At 46.2% G+C, this 15,909-nt stretch overlaps 2 protein-coding genes across 13 annotated transcripts in view; both read right to left on the bottom strand.

Annotated features, from left to right (window-relative positions):
• The window catches only part of scrib (scribble planar cell polarity protein), a 46,089-nt gene extending 37,413 nt beyond the window's left edge, over positions 1 to 8,676 (bottom strand). For 3 of the 6 annotated variants that reach the window (XM_058060743.1, XM_058060742.1, XM_058060744.1), the window contains exon 1: positions 7,697 to 8,675. In XM_058060743.1, the coding sequence (XP_057916726.1) occupies positions 7,697 to 7,855 (159 nt within the window). In that variant the 5' untranslated portion in view covers positions 7,856 to 8,675. Of the gene's footprint in view, positions 1 to 7,696 lie in introns of all 6 variants that reach the window. The other 3 variants (XM_058060746.1, XM_058060745.1, XM_058060747.1) reach the window with 2 other exon arrangements.
• A 205-nt stretch (positions 8,677 to 8,881) lies between these two features.
• Positions 8,882 to 15,858, bottom strand: LOC131109122 (poly(U)-binding-splicing factor PUF60). 7 transcript variants are annotated; one of them, XM_058060768.1, is made up of 12 exons: positions 15,787 to 15,858; positions 15,240 to 15,329; positions 14,951 to 15,046; positions 14,667 to 14,756; positions 14,103 to 14,153; positions 13,159 to 13,320; positions 12,982 to 13,074; positions 10,785 to 10,998; positions 10,466 to 10,698; positions 9,967 to 10,081; positions 9,547 to 9,794; positions 8,882 to 9,469 (listed from the first exon to the last, which is right to left on the bottom strand). In XM_058060768.1, the coding sequence occupies exons 3-12, from the start codon at positions 15,032 to 15,034 to the stop codon at positions 9,170 to 9,172; spliced, it is 1,590 nt and encodes a 529-aa protein (XP_057916751.1). In that variant the 5' UTR covers positions 15,035 to 15,046; positions 15,240 to 15,329; positions 15,787 to 15,858; the 3' UTR covers positions 8,882 to 9,169. The 7 variants fall into 7 exon arrangements, with proteins under 7 accessions (XP_057916751.1, XP_057916752.1, XP_057916750.1 ...); XM_058060769.1 differs by having other exon boundaries at positions 10,508 to 10,698; positions 15,236 to 15,329; positions 15,787 to 15,857; XM_058060767.1 differs by having other exon boundaries at positions 15,236 to 15,329; positions 15,787 to 15,857.
• Between the last annotated feature and the right edge of the window lie 51 nt (positions 15,859 to 15,909).

The raw sequence follows: 15,909 nt of genomic DNA on the forward strand, positions 1-15,909 counted from the left end.
CCGAACTGGAATACCGTTTCTGTTCCCCCCTCACAGCAGGTGTCAAATGCTTTAAGCGGTTAATGAGCGACCGCAGTGACAACAGTAGCGTTATGCCCCCCATCCCCACCCCCGCCCTCCGCCTTAAGCGTCCGTCTTGGGAATTCTGACACAAGACGTTAACGTTTCACCGGATGCTGTCCGTCACAGGCCCAAAAATGCACAACCCCGGAGCGTGTGGCGTTTTGACAGCTGCAGACTTGTGACGAGGACTACACGTAAAGCCTCCAAACACGTCTGTGCAAGATTGAGAGTGAACAGGTGGCGATGGCGATGGCGGTGGCGGCATCGTGGGCTTAAGAGGAGGCGTCGCTCAAATAGACTTGGTTAAAGAGTAACGCTAACAACAACAACACATTCGTACGTAGATGCGCATATGATTCATTCATTTTCTACCGCTATTGTGGGGGGTGCTGGAGCCTATCCCAGCTGTCTTTGGGCGAGAGGCGGGATTCACACTGGACTGGTGGCCAGCCAATCACAGGACACATATAGACAAACAACCATTCACACTCACATTCATACCTATGGACAATTTGGAGTCGCCAATTAACCTAGCATGTTTTTGGAATGTGGGAGGGAGCCTATCCCAGCTGTCTTTGGGCGAGAGGCGGGATTCACACTGGACTGGTGGCCAGCCAATCACAGGACACATATAGACAAACAACCATTCACACTCACATTCATACCTATGGACAATTTGGAGTCGCCAATTAACCTAGCATGTTTTTGGAATGTGGGAGGGAGCCTATCCCAGCTGTCTTTGGGCGAGAGGCGGGATTCACACTGGACTGGTGGCCAGCCAATCACAGGACACATATAGACAAACAACCATTCACACTCACATTCATACCTATGGACAATTTGGAGTCGCCAATTAACTTTTATGGAATGTAGGAGGAAACCGCAGAAAACCCACGCATGCACGGGGAGAACGTGCAACCTCCACACAGAGATGACCGAAGGTGGAATTGAACTCTGGTCTCCTAGCTTGTGAGGCCTGCGTGCTAACCACTTTTTATCCACCAGTTATGATTTCTGTAAATATGTCCGTGACTTCACGCGGCAAAGTGATTTTCCGGTTTTATAAATAGGCTAGTAATCCTGCAAGCGTTGCTGTATTGGGGGGCTAATCGCTGCTTTGGTTACTAACACGGTCACAGTGGCGGAGGCTCTGGCGCCGCCGGCCATTGGACATCATGTCCAAGAGCTCCGTTCACAAAAAAAAAAAAGGAGTCGGCGCTGCATATTTGCAATCCAAAACGACAGTCAAAGCAGCAGCAGCATCAGCAGCATGGAAGCTTTGCCTCGTCAGCGCTCTTCCTGCTGCTTCCAGCATGCTGACCGCTCACCTCGCATGGACGGGAATTTCACCTGAGCACTTCGGCAAGACGGCGGACGGAAGTGAAAAATTCACAACTGTGTGCTGCAGAGTGGGACGCCACAAGAAAGGATAAGGAAATGATGCAAAAGCGGTTCCCACTGCAGGTGTTTTAGTTTCATTGTTAAACCCCCGATCACAAAACTAGCAAAAAATGCTTCATAGTCCACCACAGCGGGCACACGATTCTGTCCTGGGTGGTTCAATTCCGGTATGACATGTTGGCTGCATGGACCGTGCATGATTGTACATTTCACAATGTGGGTGTTTGTGTGTGCACAAGCAGCTTTTTTTTTTTGCCACAATGGAGTCATTGTTCGGGCCGTGTTGCACATCACTGAATCATCTTTTCCAGTAACGGCCTCCACGCTCAATGGTCCGTTCGACACGCATCGCCTTTACATCTCACGCTTGCATTGTTTTTAAGCGACGCGGCGAGAGTGACATTTCCCCCTTGTAGACCTCCATAATTGTAGGGTGCTGAAAAGGTGGCACGGTGCTTCAAAGCGCGGTGGTGGTACTGTGGTAAAACGGAGGGGGGCTGGAAAACACAGCGGGTCAGCATTGATATAAAGGAGGCCGAGACCCACGCCCGAAAGGGTAAATACGGCAGGGCTTCAGGCAAACCCGTGGCGCTGGGAGAGTCGTCACCTTGGCGACCGGTGTTTGCTCATCCCGTGGCGAAAACCCTCCCTGGTGAGGATGAAAATGTGCATCATCAACAAACACAAACATGAGCGTGCATCCCTCCTGAACACACACACACACACACATTTATAAAGGAAGTACACTTTAAATTTAGGTTTGATACGAGCAGACCTGATCGCAATTCTAGCTCAGCCCCTCCTGAATTAAACTTGTCAAGACCTGAAACACCGGCAAAAGTTGGTTAAAAAAAACGTCAAAACTCACGCTGATGTTAATACAACATGAGGGTCCTCGCCAGACGACGCAGGCGAAAGCGTGACAAAGTGAATCAAGTAATACGACAGTCCGCATGACAAAAATAAGAAGAATGAAAGTATGTATGATTTTTCTGCTGATATCAGGACACGCACCAAAAAGTCATTCTTTGTTGCTTAAATGCCAGAATATACACAAAAAAAAAAAAAGCTAAACTTCCCATTACGGTGCAAGTCCCCAAAGAAGGATGCCTGACTTAATTAAAAATAGAGCAGACGTGTGTTTAAGAGAGACGGAAATTAGGTCGGAACGTCTTCAGAGTTCAGTCCGAGTGAGATGTGTGTGTGCGCAGGGGAGGGGGGGTCACCGACGGGAATGTGCAGCAAGGAAGTTCAAGTGTGTGAGAGGTGGAGTGGTGCGGGGGGGGTGGGAGGGAGAAATCTCCTGGAGATTCCACGCATGCCTGTGTCTAGCGCTGCGGCGCGCACACACACACACACACACACACATAACCACGCAAGGTTTATTGCACTGTAAGCAAAAGCACCCCAAAACTTTACCTGACAACAGCTATTCCCAACTTCGTCATGCATCGGTTATAACACACACACACCCACAACAGGCAGCCATATTGTCCTGCCACATTTGGCTGACCCCCCCCCCCCCCTCCCTTTCTACATATAAACATTGTATTCAGCAGTCAGTCATCACGTTAAAGTCACGTCAACACCACAAGTAGCTCAAGAAAGTGTTGCTGAAGAAGACGATTGTTATCACCACTGGAGATGAATAGATATGTGTGTGTGTGGGGGGGGGGTTACTAACTATGCCTTTTTTTGTCATGCATCACCCAAAAGGAACATGACGCACACGTGCATGTGTGGCACTTTTTTTTTTTGTCCAACCCAAAAGAGCCCCCGCTGTGCTTTGTGTTGACCTCTTACTGCCACACACACACATCAGCACCTCTATTAGAAGCCCAAAACTGGTTATGTGGCAAACACACACGTACACACACACACACACACACACTTAGCCTGTTTTATAGTGTTTGCTCACTGAGCCGGCGAACAAACCGAGACTGTCTCACGTTGTTAAGCTTACAATGTCAGCGATGGCTGCTCAAGAGAGGAGGAAGAGGTTGCTGCTATCTTAGAATTCCAGGGCTTTCCCACGCTAAGCTACGCCTTTGACCCTTCTAACTTTTGGTACCACTCCATAATGTACTCTTATTGCATGCATGTATGTATGTATGTATGACAGAGAAGTACATTAAAATTGCCTTTAAGCTCCTTACATACTTCTGGTGTAAAGCAAGAAAATTCAGTGTGAATATTTTAGCTCCACACGACCAAGCATGGCGGCACGTTAATTATTACACCCGGTCTGTACAAAACAACAACTTAAGGAGGCATAAGACAGTCAAAAGTGATCCTTTAATCTGCAGCAAAGCATGCTGGGTAATGCATAATCTGCCCGTTCTACAGCCGCATCCGACATCCCCGTATTAAATACTGTAACTTTGACCCGGACGCATTTAAAGCAGGAATGAGACATCAACATGGGCTGCACGGTGGTCGAGTGGTTAGAGCGCAGACCTCACAGCTAGGAGACCTGAGTTCAATCAGCCATCTCTGTGTGGAATTTGCATGTTCTCCCCGTGCATGCGCGGGTTTTCTCCGGGTACAAAACATGCTAGGTTAATTGGAGACTCCAAATTGTCCATAGGTATGAATGTGAGTGTGAATGGTTGTTTGTCTATATGTGCCCTGTGATTGGCTGTGCCACCAGTCCAGGGTGTACCCCGCCTCTCGCCCGAAGACAGCTGGGATAGGCTCCAGCACACCCCAACGACCCTCGTGAGAATAAGCGGACAAAAATGAATGAATCAATGAATAATTCGGTTAGAGTACGTTTTGGTTTGAGTCGGACATTCTGAAAGGGAATCATGACGCTAACCAAGGAGGATTAAATAAACTTGAATAATGTCAGAGGCTGCACAACAATCGAGTGGTTAGCGTGAAGGCCAGTCCAGGGTGGACCCCGCCTCTTGCCCGAAGACAGCTGGGATAGGCTCCCTCCCACATTCCAAAAAAAACATGCTAGGTGAATTAGCGACTCCAAATTGTCCATAGGTATGAATGTGAGTGTGAATGGTTGTTTGTCTATATGCGCCCTGTGATTGGCTGGCGACCAGTCCAGGGTGGACAGCTGGGATAGGCTCCAGCGGATGATCAAATCAATATATACAATAACAGATTATTCCATCAAAGATTACTGGAGTGATGAGTCGCAGGCGCCACAATTCAACTAACATGTTTTTGTGTGTGTGTGTGTGTGTGTGTGTGTGTTTCGATGCTGTCGCTGAGTCAGCAACAAGATGGTGAGTGGAGTGTGCAGAAGCACTCAAGCGTTGCACAAACACTTTTGAGTCGGCACTACTCTTGTGCGTTATCATCACTCCGACGCTTTGAGGCTTCAAGGTCTTTTACAGTTTGACGCCACGCCTCGTCGGAACACAAACAAACAAGCTGCTTTGTGCGTATCTTTTATCACAAGCGCCATCGTGAGCTTCTGCGTGCACATGAGGGCATGGGGATTTTAAGAAAATTAAAAAAAAACATTTTCTCATGCTTGCTGCTTTTGTTCGATATAAAGCGGGTCTACTGCGTCACAGACAAAAACAGGGCATTCCACGGCACACTTGATTATTCCCGCTTCCTGCTAGCGGGGACGCTCCCGACACAAAAAGGAATCAACACAAGAAACGCGCATGTCAACAAATCAGCATCGGCCGGACCCGGGCGCTGACAGCTGGACTACAATGGACGTCGTGGAGCAGCTTTGTGGGCCACCGATGGATGGTGAAGTTAGTTGCATCGACGTGGTTTTATGTGATGCATTCGAGGACCGCCGAAGAAAGCGTGAAATTATTATTTTTTTTTTAAACATAAAAATGTGTGGGCGGCACGGCGGTCGAGTGTTTAGCGCGCAGACCTCACAGCTAGGAGACCAGGGTTCAATTCCACCCTCAGGCATCTCTGTGTGGAGTTTGCATGTTCTCCCCGTTTCCTCCCACATTCCAAAAACATGCTAGGTTAATTAGCGACTCCAAATTGTCCATAGGTATGAATGTGAGTGTGAATGGTTGTTTGTCTATATGTGCCCTGTGATTGGCTGGCGACCAGTCCAGGGTGTACCCCGCCTCTCGCCCGAAGACAGCTGGGATAGGCTCCCTCCCACATTCCAAAAACATGCTAGGTTAATCGGCGACTCCAAATTGTCCATAGGTATGAATGTGAGTGTGAATGGTTGTTTGTCTATATGTGCCCTGTGATTGGCTGCCGACCAGTCCAGGGTGTACCCCGCCTCCCGCCCAAAGACAGCTGGGATAGGCTCCAAATGTGTGTGTTTTTTGGTCCACTCTACTTTAAAACGCCCAAAGACGGCAAACAAAGAGCATACTGGATAAGCCGGTCATCAATCAGCCTCTTAGCCACAAGTGTCGTCGTCCTGGGCTTGCATGCGTGTGCGCGTGTTTGATGCCTGCAGTCAACACAACTTCCATCCCGCAGACTCTCCCCTATCGCAAACAGCTGCCGCCACCGCAGCCATTAATTATTCACTGGAGCCTTGCTTCCGTGTTTACCTTTTGTCACCGGCTAGCGGGAGGGGGGGGGGTCGCTCGGGGGAGGATATGTACGAAGACGCACCCAATCAGTCGAGGGAGGAACATTTTTAGGCAATATTTACATATTTTTTTTAGCGCAACCATACTAGTGTTACCCAATGCCACATCACATCACAGCATGGATGGTCCTCATGTCAGATCCACAGAGGATCAGCGCAACTCAGTTCCTAGATCACTTCCTCCAGTGAGCCCCCCCCCAGTCCATGCCTTCTCCTCCTTGTTAATCCTTCTTAGGAATAAATTATACCCCACCAGCAGCAACAGCAACACATATTCTCTCTCACACACGCACCAGATTGGGGGCAGAAGGGGGGGGGGCAGGATGTGGGACCAGCTGGTCATCAGCTCAGACAAAAGAACCTGCTGAATGTGCTCAGATCCCTCACATGGTCTTGCTCTCTACAGTACTGTACGATGAGTGGCGCAACATTCAAGTACAGTATGTAAAGTGGAAATAAGAGTTCCTTACAATGTAATGGATGTGCCTGGAAGGCCCTGTTGGGTAATAATAGTGGCAGCAACGTGTATAAAAACCTGTTTAGCAAATTCTATTGGGGACACACCCATCAGGAATTTTTTGTTTCCCCATCGGAACGGCGGAACGGCCTCCATAACAACACACGCTGTATGGATGGTGCGGCACGCCGACGTACGTTATTCGCCTCCGAGCAGGTATCACTAACTCCGCACAATGTGTTTGCCTCTTTAATACAGGAAACGCAAACGCCATGACATTTGATATGATGGGGTGAGGAAGAGGGGGGGGGGGGCAACGGGATTGGTGGTGAATGGACTCCTTTGTAACCTGTCATGAGACTGGAGAATAGCTGGGAAAAAAGAAGAAAAAAAAAAGATAATTCCCGCTTCCTCAACAGGGGTCTTTGAGCGAACAAGGCCGAGTTCATCAGTAGGTGGGGGCGCCTATATTTTATTTATTTATTTATTTTTTTAAGGTGTTTACACTACAAGCAGGCGACATAATCTCGGATTGGTGGGTGGGGCCGTGCGGCAAATGACTGGAAACTTAAAAGGAACTCTCAGGAAGTCTAAATCTCCATCTGTTCACTTTGCCGCCACGCAAACAAACGCTTGCTTCTTCACGGCCCCCCCCCCCCCCGACTGTTTCACTGCACCGCTCATTTATTATTAAAAAACACACTTCTTAACCTCATCATACTTTAATAGCCGCGTATCGATTATGCCAAGGCGGGGTCATAAAAGTAGACGCGGAGAGGTGGCAAAAGAGACTAAGCGTTGGGGAAACTAACATTAAACAAAGCAGATGTGTTCAGGGCCCCGGACACGTTTGCGGGATCGTTATGGAAATGTCAATACAGTGGGAAGCCAGAACACCTGACCTTGGAGGGGTGGGGGGCGTCTTGTGTTGGTAACCACCATGAGCACTGAGGGGGCGTGGCACACATATGACAATCACTAGACTGGTATACTTACTGTACAACTTGTTTATGTTTGATTTAGTGATTAAAAATGGTCAAAAATTAATAAAAAAAAATAACAGATTCAGTTCTAATAACTTGAATGTGGGTCTAATATGAGATGGAAGTACTAGAACAGGACATCCCACTCATCAATAGGATCAATAACATAATTTTTAAGTGTAAAAAGAAGAATTCTCTCATGTTTGCTTTAAGTTTAGATGCATAATAGATACATAAACACACCTTAGGAAGCTCCTTGAGTTGGTTGGCATCCAGCAGAAGCTCTTCCAAGCTGCGGCTGTAGCGGAACACCTCATCTGGGACCGCCTGCAGGTTGCAATGCCGCTTGTCCACCGACTCGACGTGGCGGTTGCAGCGCCACAGCGGGATACACTTCAGCATATCCGGCCGCCGCAGGAGGGTTGGTAGCCGGTGTCACTGGAAGCTCCGCATCGGAGTTGGTGGTGGTTGTTGATGGTCGGGTTGGACCTTGAGTTCAACTGTGCTCCCACAACGATCCAGAACAGGAGGCCGAAATCCAATTAGGGACAAAAAAATAATCCCCCCCAGAGCGGTTAGCGATATTCCCAGTGTCAGTTGGTCGAGAGATGGTTGTCGCCTTCAACGCTGAGGTTTACATGAACATAACACGGAGATCCATCTCACTTGACTGGACTGTTGGCTTCACTTTCTGCAGTTAGCTAGTTCTGCTACAGGCACCATCCTTGTGTCACAGCCAGGCTAGCGGGAGAGCATGCACCCAAAAGCCCCAGCTAGGCAGGAACATTGGTGGGGGAAAGCCAGTAAAAACATTTGTCAGGCTATGTCGACGTAGCGACACGGTGGCGGTAACCGTGTGGAACGGAACGAGTCAGCGGAGGTTCAACAGGGTGTCCACGGGTGTCCTTACTCTTCCTCGCCGGTTGTGTTGTTAGCAAGCTAGTTGCCGTTAGCCCACATCGGCTAGCAGTCTAAAGCTGAGCGTCTTTGTGCCTTTGCCGCCGTTAGCTTACGCTTAAGTGTCGGGGAAAGATGTGGAAAACAACGTCCACTTGCGTGTAAAAAGCACAGCGCCGGCTTGTGTCACGGGTAAAGTCCTACCAAGGAGACGTGGGGTTTTGAAAAATGCCCGCAGGGGAGTGCAGGAGCTTCTCCAACAGGCGCGCTTCCCTCCCTTCTGTTTAGCCAGGCCGGTTAGGCGTGTGGGGGGCTGGGCTACGTTTGCGGCCATAGGACCGCTGCCTTCCGTCCCCCAGTGACGCTATTGTCCATGCCTTTTTATAGCGCCATCTAGTGGCCTAAATAGTTACCACTTATAATATACAATACAAATGTTACGCAATACTAAAACCTCATATTGTATAGCTACACCTTGTTTACATTTTTTCAACACAAATATTCCCCAGTATTCACGAAAACAATCACCTCTATTTTTGTGGACAAATAACCTTTAATTGTAGAAAGAAACAGTGTTTACAAGGTCCGGCAACAAATGTAAATGAGCAAAAGCAAAAAAACAAAACTAATGTTTTATTACAAAAATGTGGAGCTTGCACCAAATCGGAGTCTTCACAGGTCACAATGCAAATGTTTTTCGGTGATCCCAAACGAGTTATTGAATTGTTAACAGCTATATAAAAAAAATAATTACAAAGATGCAGTCAGGAGCTGCAGTGAGTCGGATGGGCAACAGGAATGGAGGGCACTGCGGACACTTCATGCGGAGAGATCGCTGCTGTTGAAGCGGTCTTGGTCGTACACTTCGGCCACCACTTTGCGACCGCCGAACCATCGGTCGTTGAGGGCTTGAATAGCTTTGTTCATCTCGGACGCCATGGAGAACTCTACAAAGATCTTGACGATGATGTCGGCATCCTCCTCTTCTCCTTGCTTTTCCTGGTAGATGATGACTCTGTTGACGGAGCCGAACTTGCCACACTCTTCCGTCACCTCGCCTTCCAGGTCATCGTCTATGTCCTCCGGTCCGACCATATTTCGAAGAACCATTACTGTGGACTGGAGATGTCAAAGGCAGGACATTGTTTATGAAAAGACTGGATTCATGTAAAACTCCTCATCAGTACAGCCTTTACCTCTGATTTTCTAAGCAGCTTCTGCATGACCATGTGTCTGGCACTGCTGCCCGAGATGCTCATGTGCTCTTGATCGCTCAGCATCTCCTGTCCTGTGCCGTCCTGGAGCATCTCCTCTTTCTCCTCCTTCTTTTCTTGTAGGCTGGCCGCCCCGGCTTGACTGGACAGGACTGGAGGCGAGGCAAGCACGGGGTTCACCAAGCCCACCTGGGGAAGCACTGTTATTGGGGGACGCACCGGGGTCACACCTTAAAAAAAAGGAGGATATGAAGTGTGAGAGGGTGACCCTGAAAAGACATCATCTGATCAAGTTCCTTCCAAGTACCAAACCTCAACCTTTGGTACATTCAGTATCAAATCATGTGGTGCCTCCAGAGAAGCAGGTTTGCAAAGCAACGTCTCGCCGTTTCGTGTACCCACCTGTGATGACCCCGGGTGCCTGTGCAGCCATAACAGCCTGCGGAATTCCCATTTGCTGACTAAGAAGCTGAGGAGCCGCTAACGCCCCCAGGACTGACGCGCCAGCTACGGCCTCCTTAAGAGAGGGGGGTGCCGAAGACATTAGGTAAAGGGAAACACACAGAACACAACACAGAGGCAACACAGTCAACCATCAGGCAGTTATGGCACACGCTTAACTCAACCACTCTTCAGTAACGAATGAATAAACTGTATTGACATACATATAATGTAATTTGTGCTTACTAAGAGATGGCTCTTAGCGTACACACCCAATCAGTGAATGGGAGGAGCTTCTTCCGAATGCTACACAACAATGGGGATCAATAACAAATTCTTTAACATTATATCAAGACTGTACTGATTTCTTAATATATTCATGTGAATATTAAAACTAAATTAAATGATCTCCTGAATAAAAAAAAGGAATGGCCATCAGTTGTGTTTCTATTATATTTACCTGGAAGGCCATTAAATCCCTTTGGAAGGGATTCATACTTGCCTGGGCCGTTATCTTGGCAGTGGCCGCCGCGGCAGCCACAGCCGCTGCAGGAGGCAGACCACCAGGGGTCGTGGGGGTTAGTAGGGGCATCGGAGGGGTCACCGCTTTGCCCACCCGAAGGTATTGACCCCCGAGGTCAAAGAGGTTCATAGAAGACACCGCATCGACGGCCGACTGTGGCTTTTCGTACTCTGCAAGTTAATAAAACGGTTGTTAGAAGCAACGTGACCGATAAAAGGGAGACACGAGCCGCCGCCTCCCCCCCCCCACAGCTCACCAATGAAGCCAAAGCCCCTGTGTCGTCCTGAGGTGGGGTCTCTGGCTAACGTACAAGATTTGATCCTTCCAAAAGCCTCAAATACACTTTTGATGTCATCATCAGACAGGTCGGGGTGAACCGAGGCCACGTAGATGCGGTTAAAAGCGCGCGCTTCCTCTGCCAGCTGGTCAATGATGGGTTGCGCCTGACCGATGTTACTTGGCCGTCCAACCTATAGCACAGATCATACCAGCAGGGCTACTTAAACGCGGTGTTGCCATAGGAACCGAGACTGCACTCCGAATGCCTTATACTGCAGTAGTCTAGTCTAGAGGACGTGCTCTATTTCACACCTCCAAAAAAGTCTATTTCTCATTTGAAACTATTTTCTCACGGTCAACAAGTTTAAAAAAAATTGGTAGCCAATTAGAACATTATCCAGGGTTTCCGTTACATGTAATTAATCGTGGTGCACTGCCACAACTAAAATGAAAACAATTTTAATCTATTGTATAAAAAGATACTGTATATAGTCGTGTATAGATTGCTTATGCACGTTAGTTTGGAAAATTTTAAATATTCTACATTTTTTCTGTGCCTTATTTCGATAAACATGGACCAGGATAACAGAGACACCCGCCGTGTGTTGTTCACTTTGTTCCTTATCGTGAGAATGATAAATAGGCCGTAAAATGTGCACTCAATCGACATCTCGTCACAGCCTGAGTTAGCATACGTGTGACGGCTCACGTTTCAATCTCATTTCGACTTTGTGCCATCTTTGTTTACACACATTCCCTGTCTAGGGCTTGTTTTTGCCCCTTGTGTGAGCTACAAGTGGCTATCATGTTCATGCTAACTTGTGTCACATACCAGTCTTTGATAATACTTATGGGCTTGTGTTCTAAACGCTAGAAATGTGTCCAAGTTGTTCAATATAAAAAAAGACATACTGTGTCCAGTTTTAGACAATGATTCTAACAGGGGTCTCCAACAGGTAGCTCACATGCTAGCAATAGCTCACCAGCTGAAGAAATAATTATAATAATAAAAAGTAGGCGTTCTATTCAAACATGATGCCTGTATTTAATGACAAATGAGTACATGTGCAGATGTGCTTTGTAAATAAAGTACATTGACTAATTATTGACTAATTCATTTCCTGTGTATTCTAAAACAGGCATCAAATGAAATGTAGGCTTGTGTCCAATAGAACAAAATATACTATTTACTATTTGACTACATGTTACTGACTAATTTTGCAATGTTCTTCTCACTGCTGAGAAATAGATTTAGAAAATATAATTCTCATTATTAAAAAAAAAAAAAAAAAGTGGCACAACACAGCGGCGGCAGTCCCAGGCAGCACACCACTAGAAAATCTTAAGAGGAAACCCTGTTATCTGTGGCAATGAATCAATGGTTGGTTATTCTCTCCGAACTTTTTTCAATTTTGCATAATACACCAAAGTGACTTGACTATCGACGGGACTGGGATCTGTACTACAGATGGGGCGGCCAAGCAACACCAACCAGGCGCAGCCCATCATCGGCACAACATAGCAACAGAGTGATGCAGCGCGCCGCTGGGAATCGCACTACAACAGCCTTAGTGCATTGTGGACACAACATACAACACACATACACAGCAGGGCGGAAAGTGTTTGCCCCCTACCTGATTTCTCAAAATAAATCAGGAAGGGGGCAAACACTTTTTCACACCACTGTAAACAAATCAGACACACACGCGCACACACACACGTACACGCACCTGCAAAGCAACAGACAGACAAAGGAAAAAGAAAAAAAATTAGTGTACAGGATACAAACAATTCAAATAACGTGTTTTATTCTGATTATATTAAATACAGTAAATGGTTGCCTATTTGCGGTTTGGCATGTTGGAGTATTTCCTGACTGTGGAAAGTGGAATTTATTAGTTTTTTTTCAGCAAAACCTGCAGGTAATTCACTGTATGGCGCTGTCTAGTCAATTGCATCAGTGTTAGTATTAGGAGTGCTTCTTTTTATGTATTTTTACACTTCGAGTTTTTGTACAGTACTTGTGATGCCTATTGTCTCATTAATGCAACATTATTGACACCTAGTAATCAATGTAGAATACTACAAATTTCTTACCTTATCTACAGTATACAGAGAAGCGGTTCGCTACTCAACTTACCATTAAAAATTGAAAGCAGCTCCATACAACTCACCTTAATGTTTCGCCCACCCAACATGACGGAGTTCATCTGCTCGAGAGCCAGCTGAGCAGCTTCTGGCACGTCATACTCCACAAAGGCAAAGCCCTGCGCGGTCGAAGAAGCATCAAAATGACCACAAAGACGTCAGCAATCCTCTCCGCACGCGCCTGGAAGCTATACCCAACTAACCTTGTGCTTCATTGTTACAGAATCCCAAGACATGTCAATGCTCTTGATCGGGCCAAAGGGAGCAAAGGCCTGTCTGATGGTGTCCTCGCCAAGCTCATAGTAAATGGAGCCCACATACACTCGACACATGATGGCTAGAGCACGTTGCCGCTGAGCTGCCACCTGTCAATCAAGGAGGGGGAAAAACAACACATTAGCATTAGAGAGAAAACGGAAGGAGGAAGAATATGCACGCACACGCACACACAAACGTAAAGTAAATGTGTATTTTCTACTGTGCTTGGTTTCCCAAAAGTAGCCTGAGGCCAATTCAAAGTTAGGGGGAGGTCTGAAGATAATGAAGTAAGGTAATCAAAAAGGGACAGACCGTTGTGGAAGACGTCTTATTATGTACATGTATAAGTTATAGATGACATGGAGGCAGAAAAACACTGAAGTGATTGACATGCACAGCCCTCACAAATATTTGGCTTCAGAAACTGACCTGTAGTCCAGGGATGCAAGTAAGATAAAAAAAAAAAAGTGGAGGAAAGTATTGGACGGAAGTCTTCGTCTATTTAACAACTAAAAATCTAAGCGCTTTGGTATGTTCCATCACCAAGGAAACAAGAGCTTAATTCCCCAAAAGTATCAAAGATGTGCATTCCGCTCTTGTTTAAATTCTAACCATCCGTTATTCAATGCCAGGATGGTTTAAAAACCACTTAGACACGAGTTAAAGTTAAGTGAAAAACCCCACTGACTCAAGAAAACTGAACTTTCCTACCCATTTTAACTGTCTCTCAATGGTTTTATTGTCGATCATTATGGCAGATAAACTAGCTAGAGAAAGCCGTGACTCTTCCTAAATATCCATTCTTTGATTAAAAGGCCGATACAAGAAGCAAACAGTCTTTTTTTTTCATTGGGAATGCGCACAGAAAAAAATTTAATAATCTATTGACCGATTGTAAAGGTGAGAGAGGATCTCCAAAGCCCATAGTCACTGCTGCCATCTGAAAGACAGTAAAGACGAAAAAGGTGCTGAAAAGTAGGTTAGATATCCCTTAGCTTTGTTTATTTTTTTTCTTAACTTTCAAAAAAAGTTTATTACACTCAGACAGACAAATGTGCTTATGCCTACTCTATAAGCAGACTCTTCCTCTAAACAACATACAGTTTGGCGGGTTGCCACCTCTGATTTAAAAGACAAATCACCACAATTAAAACAAGCTCCCTTGAGGAGAACAAATTTAACATTATAACCAATTCCTTCATGAGGACTTGACATGAGGCCACCTGAAAAAGAGCAGAGGCAAAAAGCAGGGACACGGTCTACAAATGGTCTTTTTTTCACTGCATAAAAAGGAAAGAGAAGGGGGGAAAAGCTGTCCAATTGTTGTGTTTTTAAGGAAAAAGACAGCTTTATAGAAAGACATTATGTCTAAAAAAAGGGGGACACAGCTTGTGGAGCCAATACAAACTGTTTGTAGGGCATAGCACCACAAGATAATACATGTGCATCTCACCTGCAGATTGGTGAGCTGCTGTTGCTGATGGGCAATGGTCTGCTTCACCAATACACTCTTAATGCTCTGTTCCATGGCATACTTCTTTGCCTGCAAAGGAGACAAGACATTTATGGCAGTGTTGAGTATTATTCTCTGACGCTAATGTATGAAATTCATGCAAGGGAAACAGTAATATTGTTATTTGTTCACATTATTTGACTAATAAAAATTGGTTCGACCGCCACCACAAATAGATTGCAGTTCTGCGGGGAAACAAAGCATGTCAAGAGTTTCTTTCTTACCCTCTGCAGCGCCTCCTGCTGCTCTGGGGTGAGTGGCGGCAGGCCAAGCTTGGAGCCTGTGCCCTGTCCATTCTCCATCGTCATTATTTCACCTCCCTGTGATGCAAAACCAGCATTAATAACACACCAACAGTGCGGCATAATCTTGTGTGTATGTATGCATCAATTTCTGTCTTATGCCTACAAGTGTAATTTATTTACAACGGGCACACACCATTGGATATTCAAAACAGACAGACATGTACATCCCCATTTATTTCAGGTGGGACGTGTCGAAATCCTTACCTACCAAACCTGCTAATCGTTGGATCCACCACACTTGAGGAAGGAAAGCCCCCGAGGGGAGGATGATGGGGAAGCTTTAACAATTCAACAAATTCTAGGGAAGATGAAAAATGTCTTCAGACTCGTGTTCTTTCTTTAGTCATCTTTACGTTCACGTTAGCGCGGGCCTCATGTTGGTTTTCATTCGAAGCGCGTGGCTAGAAAATACAGAATTTGACTAAAAACGGAATCGTAACCCAACACTTGTTCGTCTCGGATATATTTAATTGTTAAACAATACGCATATAATACGCAGAAATCACAAAAAGATAGTGGATTAGCTAGGCCCTGTTTCATATAGGCGCTAATCTTAAATTAGCTTTGATGCTAGCACTAGCTAGCCATTCATTACAAAGGCGGGTAAAGCAAAGTGCATTTCCCCTTCGGTAATTATGTCCCTTAACTGTACAAATATGCTATTCCGACAGGAAAACACACCGCGAAGCTGTTTTAAACACGCATACTTTAGCCAAATCAAGTAAATGTGTTTATTTGTCGACGATTTTATTTACCGCAGTCTCCGTAACCGCCATGAAGTACACCTCCTCCTTGGAGAGGCCCTCGCTCTGTAACGATCGCGAGATTTGGGAAATTATCCACCAAAAGTCTCGCGACAACACACAAGCATCGCGATG

Source organism: Doryrhamphus excisus, chromosome 21, assembly GCF_030265055.1.
Source record: "Doryrhamphus excisus isolate RoL2022-K1 chromosome 21, RoL_Dexc_1.0, whole genome shotgun sequence".
NCBI classification, from domain to species: domain Eukaryota; kingdom Metazoa; phylum Chordata; class Actinopteri; order Syngnathiformes; family Syngnathidae; genus Doryrhamphus; species Doryrhamphus excisus.

What these genes read in the sequence shown, in the direction of transcription:
- LOC131109122 (XM_058060768.1), bottom strand. Translation starts at nt 15,034, where the DNA reads ATGACGATGGAGAATGGACAGGGCACAGGCTCCAAGCTTGGCCTGCCG. An exon ending in AGCAGCTCACCAATCTGCAG is followed by an intron (nt 14,154 to 14,666) that starts GTGAGATGCACA and finishes ACTGTCTTTCAG; the next exon opens with ATGGCAGCAGTGACTATGGG. An exon ending in TGGGTGGGCGAAACATTAAG is followed by an intron (nt 10,999 to 12,981) that starts GTGAGTTGTATG and finishes TCTGTGCTATAG; the next exon opens with GTTGGACGGCCAAGTAACAT.